This window comes from Hoplias malabaricus, chromosome 7 (genome assembly GCF_029633855.1).
Source record: "Hoplias malabaricus isolate fHopMal1 chromosome 7, fHopMal1.hap1, whole genome shotgun sequence".
In the NCBI taxonomy this organism is placed as follows: Eukaryota; Metazoa; Chordata; class Actinopteri; order Characiformes; family Erythrinidae; genus Hoplias; species Hoplias malabaricus.
The window spans coordinates 25,544,190-25,556,242 of record NC_089806.1 but is presented as its reverse complement, the minus strand read 5'-3'; the positions used below and the strand labels follow the sequence as shown (position 1 = coordinate 25,556,242).

The following is a 12,053-nucleotide window of genomic DNA, read 5'->3' as shown; positions in this document are numbered from 1 at the left end:
AACAAAACGCTCTTGATCATTACAGTGGCCTTTCTTTCTTCTGAGGGAAGAGTTTGATTACGTTCAGTTTCTTTATAATGGTGAGGGAAGGAAGAGCTCCAGGTCAAGAGCACAACTCTACAGAGCTGTATTTGTGGTTGAAATGTTTTGGGGAAAAACTTAAGCATTAATTTTAAACAGAGAAGAAGCCTGGACCTATGTTATTTAAAAAAAAAAAAAACTAAACCAACTAACGTCTTCATTCCCACACATGTATCTGTGCTGTAATATGTTTTCAATTAGAATCAGATACACATGTAGATGTTTTCAAGACAGGTGTGTTATAAATTGTTTTTATTGATGTACAATAGACAACAGCATAGCTAATAAATCCTTTCATTCTACTGAAGTAGCATTACAGACAAACATTTGTCGTAAAGTGTAGAAAAAAAAAATTATATACATCCTTCTGTGTTTAAAGTTTACTGTGTTGGGCAAAATACCTGAAAATAAATGAATATTAGTTTATATATATATATATATATATATATATATATATATATATATATATATATATATATATATATATATATATATATATATATATATATATATATATATATATATATATATATATAATGTGTGTGTGTGTGTGTGTGTGTGTGTATTAAAAATGAAAAAGTTACAATGCATCTATTTTTTCTGTAAAGTTGTTAAAGGTTATGATAGTTATTTACTCATGCACGATGGTGAGTAAGATGTCCTACAAACTATACTTTAAATATATATATATATATATATTTAAAAATAATTACACCACTTTACTTATCCCATTTTTATGGTTGGGGATATAATTTACTGTAAGGAATGCTATAGACACTGTACCTCAAAAACATACATGCAATATAATTACAGTTATGAGTCACTTTTCTGAGCATTTATTAGTGTTATTCCATGCTTTGACTGGTTTGTTTTTCTTGTCTCAGACTTAAACCGAAATAGTAACGTACACTAATTCCACTTCTGCCAAATTCAACTGAACTGATTTGAAGTGATTCCAGTCAAATGAATACGAATAAATTAAATGGAACAGATCCTAATCAAATTGGAAACTAGCATGAGTTTTCCAAGACACTGTAGCCTTGAAATCAGCAGATGGTAGAAAGAGCAGTAAAATTACCCCATTTGTGTCATTTTACCATGACCTCAGCAAAACAGTGCTTCCAGAAAACCAGGCTCGGAATCAAACTCAGCTAAGTTACAGCTGTGGCCAGGGAATTAGCGTATAGCAATCATCCAAACAGGCACAATGACCTCAGGAAAGCCCTCCTGTTTCTCCACATCCAGTATGGTCAGGCCTGCTTTCTGAATGATGCTCCTCATGATGTCCAGGTGGCGGATGATGCTGCTGTCAACAGGGTCCAGTCTGCAGCCCTGCCGTGCCATGTTGTCCTTCATGATGATGACCCCATTGGGCCTCAAGCTCTCCTTTGCTCGCCTCAGGAACTCCACCAGATCTTTATCTGTCAGATGACCTGAGGACCGAATCAGGAAAATGTCTGCACATAAAGTGTGCACATAAAGTACTATATTCTACTACAGAGAACAAACTGGAATATATAAAATGCAGAGATCACAGTTTTCTTTTTCAAATATGTAATATCCAATGAATAAGCAGTAGCTGGTGATTACAGTGTATGTAAATGTGTTATATTTAGAGAATGCATAAATAATTTTGTTAGAAAAAACTAGGGGTCTTTAAACCCGACACCATCTTCTTTTGGTCAGTTTTACATAGATTATCTTTAGAATTCAAATGGACAGTGTGGTAAACTACTCTTCATTTGTTCTTATAATTTCAAGCTACTGCTATGCAGGCTTGTGGTAAAAGTTGGCAAAGTGAAAATTTGATACAGAATACAAGCCATCCAACAACACAGTATCTGCAGTAATTTGATCACTCACAGGCTACCCACTGCATCCAGATGACATCATATCTCTTGGGTGGAGGGATGAAGTCCTGCAGGTTGTAGACGTAGTATGACTCTACACGGTCAGCATAGTCACCCAAGTAATACTCGTGAGCATGGAGAATAAAGTCCTCCATCATGTCCACCATCTCCATGGTTTCAAACACAGGGAACAGGACCCCTTTAGATATCCGTCCAATACCACAGCCACAGTCCAGCGCCCGCTTTGTACCAGCCTTTCCCGGACCCTACAGGGATAATGATATCAGCACAAATTGCTGAGGAAAGTGATGTGTTATTTTTGATTTAGGTACTTTTTGTTGAATAGGTTCCTGTGAAAACAAATATATAAATATACATATATATATATATATATATATATATATATATATATATATATATATATCAAAACATTTTGGAGCATTTCAACTGGTCCATTCATCATGACATATTCACAGTATGAAGGGCATGTGTTCAAACAATGTAGTAAACTAAAGATTGACAAAAAATTGGGATACATGTTTTTCCTTGGCTAGTAAATGAGATGTAGAATAAGGCTTTATAGATGGATCAGATGAAATTTGTAGTTGCGGTTTCTTTTATTGTAAGAAACAGACCCACCTCTAGGACTGAAATATGAAGCTTTGGTTCTCTGTCTGTCAGGAGTTTAGTGGGTTCTCACTGTGTGTGTTTGGGTTAGCCATACAATTAATTACTCCGGGGGTGCAAAGGCAGATGTTAACACAGCATTTAGGCCTGACCTGATTTGAGTTCCCACCTTGTCCTCTTATTTCGTAAGATAGGGTTGAGTGAATGTCACGATCACTTAGTGAAAATGTTATTTTATAATATTGCCTTTGATCTCTGTCTGTGAGGAGTTTAGTGGGTTATTTATGTGTCTATATGAGTTTTCTCCGTCTCTCCATAAACATATTCTGGTACATGAATAGGCTGTGTGAAATTATCCAGAAGTGTGTGTGATTGTGAGATATTTTTTCAATGGAATGACACCCTGTCCAGGATATGCTGCTGCCTTGAACCCAGTGATTTCATGTAGGCTCTGCGCTCACTGCGACCCTTACATGGATGTAGTGGTTACAAAATATGAATGAATGAATGTACTAGGGCTGTGTCATTTCGTATCGCCTGCAATAATAATGCAACATTTTTTCAAATGATAAAAAATAATCAATATTTAATAACCGTGATATTCTGACTTGCTTACATAATGAAGTCATGCAGTTACACATAATACTGTATACATTCATTATGTGACACATTTAGGCATAGCGACATGTACGATGGAAATTTGCATTTATTTATTTATGCACATTTATTTTGCACATTTATTATGCACATTTATTTGTTGTTCCTTCTGCACGTTTGAAATTGTTAGGTTTGTAAAATTAATATTAATTAAATATATTATTAATTGATATTAACATAGCATTTATTTTGATGCAATAGTGTATTCTGGAAATTAATAAAAGTATTCAGTGTTTTTTCATATTGTCAAGAATATTATGATTTCATTATCATGAAAATACCCTGAAATATAGTGATATTATTTTAGGGCCATATCGCCCACCTCTAGAGTTGTACGTTGAAGCACACATTATCTAATATTGTTAGAGAGACATTCTATATGCCTGTCCTTTGCTGAGTGGAAAATGTGCATGGCTGACTAAATACACTAATTAACCATAAGAAGCTCAGACACAGGTGGAGGAGCTAGAAAATCATCTTGGCCATCACTGAAGGAGCCTGCTGAAATGTCACTTCCATCATTCAGATTATCATGTTCTCATAACGTTACATAACATGCAATGTGGTACATTAGTAGAGGAGATCATACAGAAAAGATGATACTAAAGATTGGTGTTATTACTTGGAACAGCCTCCCATAATCCACTTTTTTATTGGGTTTACTTTTCCAGAGGTGCTAATTAGATTGGAAATAGCTTGAGGAAAAAATTAGAGAGCCTGGGTTCATGTTCATTTCCTTTATATAGTAACAACACAGCTGAAGGATGAATGTATTGTATTGTCGCTATGCATCAGAGATGAATATATTGTACTTCCTCTACAAACATTTCTGAAATCAAGAGGGATTAATATAAGGCTCAAAGACATTGACCTGTCAAAGTCATTGGGATATTTATAGCAGACCCTGTTTCAAACTAGCAGTGTGCACCCATATATTTGTACATGAAGACAAACAGTAAGCCTGGCTAAGTTCCAGCTGGGAGTATTTGCAGGGGCTTGAGCACATCAAACGGAGAATGCAAATTTGGAGAAGGAGGATTAGTGAGTAAGAACCAGCTGTGATATGGAGACATTTATAGAGACAACTGGACACCAGAAATGCTAACACCAATTACACAGAGGCCTACAGATGTTTTGGATAACTGTGAGGAACAATTCATCTAAATTAATCTGTAAAGCCTTTCAGACACTTAATATAAATAAATACCAGTAATAAGCTGAGCTGAGGTATGATCCAGCCGTTCCAGGAGAAATGAGATCATCAAGATATTCCTCTGTGTTCTGATGCTGTACATGGACTGAGAGTATTTAAGTAGAGACTTCAGTGTTTTGCACTGAAACTAAAGATATATGACCACTAAATGCCCCTCACCACACCACCCCAACACCTATCCCCAGAATTGTTTTTGATTATTATATATAACACCAGCAATAGCAGTAATGATACTATTTTACACTCAATTTTGTTTTACCAGCAAAAACATTCGTATTTACTAAATTATTTAAGAACATTTCATTTTGATATGGGGTCATTATGGCCAAGTTATAATTATTATAATTACACTTATAAAAAGCTGCCAAAGTCAGAGATTTGCCTCAGAGTGCATCAATTTGCTAAGGAACCGCAAACAGGCTTAGCTATGTGCTTTCTAACATTATATGACATATAAGCTATGTTCACATGCACACAATAGTTTGGCTAATGTTGTAATTGCTCAGAGAAATGTAGCTACACTAGTGTGGTTACATGAGTCATGTAAAACAATCCATAAACAACATGTCTATAAAATTGTCTGATTTAACTGTAATGAAAAATGGCTCTCTTCATAATACTTCTCTGTTTACCTACATCTATGATATCCCTTATTTCATCAAAATGCACTTTTATTTTGCACAATTTCAGCAGTTATGTTACCATAATCCACAGGCATAAATTTATTATCATAGACCCTAACTTGAGATTATTATATTTTTCACTGTATAATTATTTCTGAAGATGGGGTGGGGGCATGTTGTGGCTATGTAGAATGTCTTTTATTTCAGCACATAGACCTCAGTGTGTTTGTAGTATTTATTGACCTCAGTCATTGATACTGGACTGAGCTCTGATTTGTGCCAGAGAAGGGCATGAAAATATTGTCCCTGTTCTAGATAGCCATCAAAATATCCGATGATATAAATTCCATTAATTAGCCACAAGAACTCCAGGCACAGGTGGAGCAGCTAGAAATTCCTCTTGATCATGCTTGAAGGAGACTGGTAAAGGTCAGTTGCATAGTAGAGATTATCACTGGCTAATGGACATACTCTAGTAATCACAGTGAGGAATGCCCATGCATCGTACCACAAACTTCTTTAGAAACTGTCTGGAGCCCTCCAGGTCTAAGTCTGAGATCTCCACAAAATCTCCCATCATGCCCTCCTCTGAGGCCGGCACACTTTTGTAGAAATTCTGGGCTCTGTAGTAGAACTGCTTCTCCCCGTTGATGTACTCACAGGTCACAGGATATAGCTTCACTGTGAAAGGGCAAAAGTATATAAGATTAGGCCACAATAATATTAAATACTTCAGAGGATTTTTAGACATGGTCTCACTATTCATGAGCTAATCTTGTACAGTCTGCAGTGAAATATATATCTATAAAGCTTGATAAGACTTAAAACGACAAAAATCATTCCTTGGAAGATCACAGAGGTAACTGTATGTTGCTGAATATGAAAGAATCATGTGAAGCACAGTATGGCTTCAGTGCTGTGTTGGCTCAGAAGTTTACAGGTTAAAATCCTGGGGATGCCGAAGCCAGCAGAATCTGAGAGAAAATAGTCCACTCCATTTGGGTGAGTAGGATAGCCCTCCCTCAGTGTATGTGGGTGTTAGCTAATATAATGATAGTGTTCTTCAAGTGTTTTAAGCAGCCCAGAGGAATGGTGATAGTGGCATTTCAGAAAAGAAACGATGGCTGGTTCCTAAAAGACGTCTAAATGAAAACTAGCCTTTGCCGTCCCACCTTTTTAACACTGTGTTACTGGGGGAGTCCTAATTAACGGGAAACTGGACATGAAGAAAATTAAGTGTTTTAACTTGTTATCATGATTGTGTAGTGTTGTTTATATGCTAGAAGATGTTTAATGAGCATAATAAGCAATTAAGGTCTTTGCTGAGTATTTCTGCTTTGAAATGTGTACCAAACATAGCTTTAAATGGACAAATTCACGAGAATTTCACCCATGAGAGTTTCACATAGGGCTCACCACACTCTCTTCCTACCTGCAGCCACCAAAATTCCTGTTGAATCCTACACCTCAACACTAAGGTTGCTGTGGCCATTTATGATCCGATTAGTAACAGGTTATCCTTAACAACTACGGTTAAACATTGAGACCAGCCTATGAGTGCCCAAACCAGCCACTGTATTACTAGCTCTTCACAGGGGTCATCAGGGGCAGCCACCTCCCCTCGTTGGTGTTTTCGCTGAATTAAGCCCACCACTCCTCCAGAAGGCTCAACAGTGAAGTCTGGCGTCCCAGACCCACCCCCCTCCAAGCCACCTTACCCTTTACCATCAACAACCGTAAATCCACACCTGCCTCCCTGGTGACTAAGGCTGTACCTAGCCCCACTGGCACTGTTAATGCATGCTCAGTGCCACCAGTTCCATGTGAACTTTATATACTACATCACCAAATTAAATCTCATTCTCAAAATAGAAGGATCTAATCTCAGCATGACCAAATTATGACAATAGTTTTCATGGTCAGAAATAGACATTTAGAGGACCAACCAAAAATTCCATTAGGGTTTTTAGGTGGTGGCAACAAAAATATTTTAATCATTGTATATAGTACCAGCACTAGCAGTAATAATACTATTTCACACTCAGTTAACAGAAAAAACAATTGAATTTACTAAATAACTGAAAAATATTGCATTTTGATATGGGTCAATATGGTGAAGTTATAATTATACCCCCCCACACACACCCATGGGGAAATTACACCTATATTATCTGACTAAGTCATCAGACATTTGCTTCTAAGTTCATCAACTTTATAAGGAACAACAAACAGGCCTGTGCTTTCTGACATTATATGACATATAATTTATGTTTACATGCACACAATAGTCTGGCTAATGACGTAATTGCTCAGAGAAAGGGAGCCACACTAATGCGGTTACATGAGTTGCGTAAAACAGTCCATTAAAAACTTGTCTATGAAATTGCCTTATTTAACCGCAAAGTAAAATGGCTCTCTTCATAACACTTCTCTGTTTATCTACATGTGTGTTTCCCATGTCTTATAAAAATGCACTTTTTATATATAATTGCTGCTATTGCAGCTGTTATAAAGTAATTATTAAGAAATACTGTTTTCCCTGCATTTCTTTTTATGGGTCTACACAAAAATAGACCCCAGCAATTATAACTTTTAGAACATGGCCCCATAAAGCCGTCATCACATATGTGGTACTGCAGGAACTGCCTCAAACTGTCACCAAAAATAAAAAATAAAAAAAAAATCTTAGAGTCAGTGGAGTGATCTATGCATTTTTATGTCTAAATATATCTGCAATAGTCTAGCATGTTGTAAGTACACTAATCACTTGTTAAGACTTGAGAACTGTGCTGTTTGAATGACTTTGTTAAACTGAGATAGTGGGGATTACGTAGATCAGGACTAAAAATATTTGGACACTTTAGCCTTTTTTATCCTTCAGTGGTGAGCTTGTGGTCAGGAGGAGGTGTACAAAAAATATTTGGATGCATTATCTTTGCACAAATTATAACAATCCAAGCCCATCAGGTTTTTGGAAGTCATTGCCAAAAACAGTTGGTGAGTTTCAAATAAATGCCATTAGGTGCCTTTTTATACATTACATTAGGATACATATGTGCATGTAAACAATCGACCAGTCATTTTAAAGAAAACAAGATGATGTTAATGTTAAAGACACCACCAGTGGGAATCAATTTATTTTATCCTTGTTAACATGTATTTGTTGAGTTGTTTATGCTAGAAGATGTATTATGAGTGAAATAAGCAGCGAACCCCATGGTTGAGCATTTCTTTTAAAACTTTTAAAACTGCAGTGTTCCAAAAATATTCTCATACCAGCAAATGCAGATACAGACAGTTTAAACGTTTCTTACATCATAGACCCAAGCAGCCAATCCTGTCAACTTTCAAGTTTAAGGCAGGCTGTGTAGGGGTGGGTTGAGATAGAGATGGGGAACAATAGCACATTCATAGCGCGACACATATTAAAAAAGATGTAGATTTACATATAAGCAACTGTTTTTAGTGCATTAGGGGATTTTTAAATAACTTCCAAAACTGTAATTTAGATAAACACAGTATTTTTTATTTATTTATTTTTTGGTGGTGGTGGTGGTGGAGTTGGTAGCAGGTGGGGTTTTTAAAATGGTGACACACTGTCATTCAATAACTCCAAATCAACTTGTGTTTACAACATAAAGGACATGCTCACAGTTGATAAGCAGTGAGTAAGAGTTGACTGGGAATTCTGAAAGTGTGTGAGGACTTTTTGCCAGCTGAAATCAAGTGGTGATGCAACAAATTTCAACACTTTCTAAGAACGACACTAAGACAGGAACACCAGTCCCGCTGGACACTGGCCAGGTCTCTGCAGGGCTCTCCCAAATGGCCAGCTGCCCAGGAGCTCAGCAGATCAAAGCAAGGATGGAAAGGGTCATTGAATGAGTGGACAATCAGACTAGAAGTGTCCAGGCTGACACTATGTGATCAGATGAGAAGCAGGAGACCAGATTTGGCAGGATGAATGAAGTGTGATGCTGAAATGTGAGTAAGGTGATGTGGAGGACAGAAATAGCACTAGTTACCCAGACCCACTTATGTGATGTCCTGTTATTTATCTACCATAGCTGAGAGCATGTTTTGTTCTAAGTGAAAATAAGATTATACAGAGCATACATTTGAATGTCTGATTACATATTATATATGGAATGCATAAAGAAACAAGCTCGTCAGAAAAGGCAACATCTGAGTTATAAGAACATCTCAGTAATTCAAAAGAGTTTTGGAAATGAAGTAAAAATTTAACTTTGACCACAAACAACGAAGGTATTTTTGGAGTAAAATAAAGCAGTGTTTGATGTGACAAATAGGGATTCGTCTACTATGCATTGTGTACCAGCCAGTTAATAGTGGAATGGGTTTCATGAAATATCAGCATTCTAAAAGAAAATGTGAAATCATCAGTCAAGCACCTGAAGATGTAGAGAGACTGGAAGAAAAAAAATCATTAAATCCACCAAGAACTACTTCCATAATCCACATTTGAACCCTCACAGTTCCCTGATTTGAAAATTGCGGATTGTGGAAGGATGTGGAAGAATTCTTCAATCAAGGAGCCTGAACTGGATGCTAAAAGCAATACCAGAAAAATGTCATTAATTACTGGCTTAGTAGCATGTCTATACATCTACACATATTATTCTTATACATATAAAACATTAATGTGTACTATATAATAGTTAACCATGTGAAAAACTATATCTATACAATAAAACTCAAGAGTGCAAGACATTTTATGTAGGCTTTCTGTACTTTAGTGAATATGATCATTGTGTATGAGTATGCATGTGAAAGTATGTGAGTTAATTTTATTAACAGTAGCTACACTAGCAAACAAAGAACCTCAATGTATTATTTTAAATGCATATATTTAATTCAGGACAGCATGATGGCACAACAGGTAGTGTCTCTGTCACAAAGCTCCAGGGACCGTGAGTTTTGTGTGTTCTCCCCATGTCTGCATAGGTCTCCTCCAGGTGCTCTGGTTTTCTCCCATGGTCCAAAAATACACGTTGGTAGGTGGATTGGCGACTCAAAAGTGTCCGTAGGTGTGAGTGTGTGAGTGAATGTGTGAGTGGCGCCCTTTGCACCCAGTGATTCCGGGTAGGCTCCGGTCTCACAGGGACCCTGAACTGGATAGGCGGTTACAGACAATGAATGAATGAATGAATTTATATATATTTTTTTATAATTGCTCAGTTCAGGATCATGATGGGCCTGGAGCCTACCCAGAATCATTGGGCGTAAGACAGGAGCACACCTAGACACACTCACACCTATAGATATTTTTGTGTGGTCAATCCACATATCAGCGTGTGTTTTTGGACTGTAGGAATAAACCTAAGCACCTTGAGGAAACCTATACAGAAGCAAAGAGAACACATCAAACTCCTCACAAAAGAGGCAAGGCTCAAACCCATAACCCCAGGACCCTGCACTGTGTAAAATCCACAATTACCTGTTATTATAGTAGAATTATATAATATCATATAGTGCCAAAACATTAATAGCTATATTATATCAGCTTACACTATATTGTAAGAATATAATAGCTAGATCTCACACAACTCTTTAGTGCTTCATCTCACTTGGCTACGCCATGCTTGTGTCTGGTTAAAAGAAAACAAAATGCCCTGAAATTACCATTTCCATCTGTGGTATTTGGCAGCCAGTCTTATCTTAGATATATTAATTATGTTCCAGAGGTAGATGAATGTACTGTTAGGTGTCTTTCCCCAAAACTCATTAATACAACAAGGTGTGCAATCTCAGACCTGGAATCAAGCTATTCAGGCGGCACCAGGATGAGCCACTACATTATATCAAGCACATATTTTCTTTGGGAGTGAGACTGAGGCAAAACTTAATCACATTAATCTTAATATATATAACATGCTCCCAAGACACACACACACACACACACACACACATATCACCCTGTGTTTACCCAGTGGGGTCTGCTCCAGCAGGTACAGGTAGCTGGCAAAGAACTCCTGTCTCAGTTTGTTGTGCAGGTGTAGGGACATGCTGTGTCTGCAAATGTTGTCGTCTGTCTTGGCCCAACGGTCTCTAAATGCCTGGTGTGTCCCACTGTACTCCATGATGGATGTGGACTCGGACATCGGGGACTGTCAAAGTCAGGATCTGTCAGCAGTAAGGCACAGAGCTGTGTGTGGTGTTGGTGTAAGGCTGAGTGCTGAAAACTGCCTTGGCTATATCTGTGTGGGACGCCCCTGGCAGCTTGACTTGTAACTGATCAGCTGAGATCCCTTTATTTAAAGGAGGGTGCTCCACATTTCTTTGGGATTAACAGATAACCGACTTCAAGACTAGGGCAGCAGTTGGGACAACAGACAATACAAACAGGTGCATCCCAATAAATTAGAATATTATCAAAAGTTTATTTATTTCAGTAATTCAGGTCCTTTAGTCTGGTTCAGGAGACTACACAATCAGGGATAACCACCACCTTGAAAGGTTTGTCAAGAGAAGGCTATTCAAACGTTTAGGGGAGATTCACAAGAGTGGACACTGCTGCAGTCAGTGCTTCAAGAGCCAACACACACAGATGTATCCAGGACATGGGCCACAACTGTTGCATTCCTTGTGTCAAGCCACTCAAGACCCAGAGACAACACCAGAAGAGTCTCACCTGGGCTAAGGAGAAAAAGGACTGGACTGTTGCTCAGTGGTCCAAAGTCTTCTTTTCAGATGAAAGTAAATTGTGCATTTCATTTGGAAGTCAAAGTCCCAGAGTCTGGAGGAAGAGTGGAGAGGCACACAATCCAAGCTGCTTCAGTCTAGTGTGAAGTTTCCACAATCAGTAATGTTTTGCGGAGCCATGTCATCTGCTGGTGTTGATCCACTGTGTTATGTCAAGTCCAAAGTCAGCACAGCCGTCTACCAGGAAATTTTAGAGCAATTCTTGCATCCCTCTGCTTACAAGCTTTATGGAGACGTGGATTTAGTTTTCCAGCAGGACTTTGCACCGATGCACACTGC

General features: G+C 37.7%; 1 protein-coding gene across 1 annotated transcript; it reads right to left on the bottom strand.

Moving 5' to 3' along the window:
- Positions 1 to 1,257: 1,257 nt before the first annotated feature.
- On the bottom strand, positions 1,258 to 11,173 carry ntmt2 (N-terminal Xaa-Pro-Lys N-methyltransferase). Its single transcript, XM_066676082.1, has 4 exons — positions 10,999 to 11,173; positions 5,560 to 5,732; positions 1,945 to 2,197; positions 1,258 to 1,514 (listed from the first exon to the last, which is right to left on the bottom strand). The coding sequence occupies exons 1-4, from the start codon at positions 11,171 to 11,173 to the stop codon at positions 1,258 to 1,260; spliced, it is 858 nt and encodes a 285-aa protein (XP_066532179.1).
- Between the last annotated feature and the right edge of the window lie 880 nt (positions 11,174 to 12,053).

Bases quoted from the DNA above. Each gene is read 5' to 3' on its own strand.
- ntmt2 (XM_066676082.1), bottom strand. From the start codon at position 11,173: ATGTCCGAGTCCACATCCATCATGGAGTACAGTGGGACACACCAGGCA. The intron at 5,733-10,998 runs GTAAACACAGGG...GCCCTTTCACAG, and splicing joins GCTGGAGCAGACCCCACTGG to TGAAGCTATATCCTGTGACC. The intron at 2,198-5,559 runs GTACGATGCATG...TTATCCCTGTAG, and splicing joins AGTTTCTAAAGAAGTTTGTG to GGTCCGGGAAAGGCTGGTAC.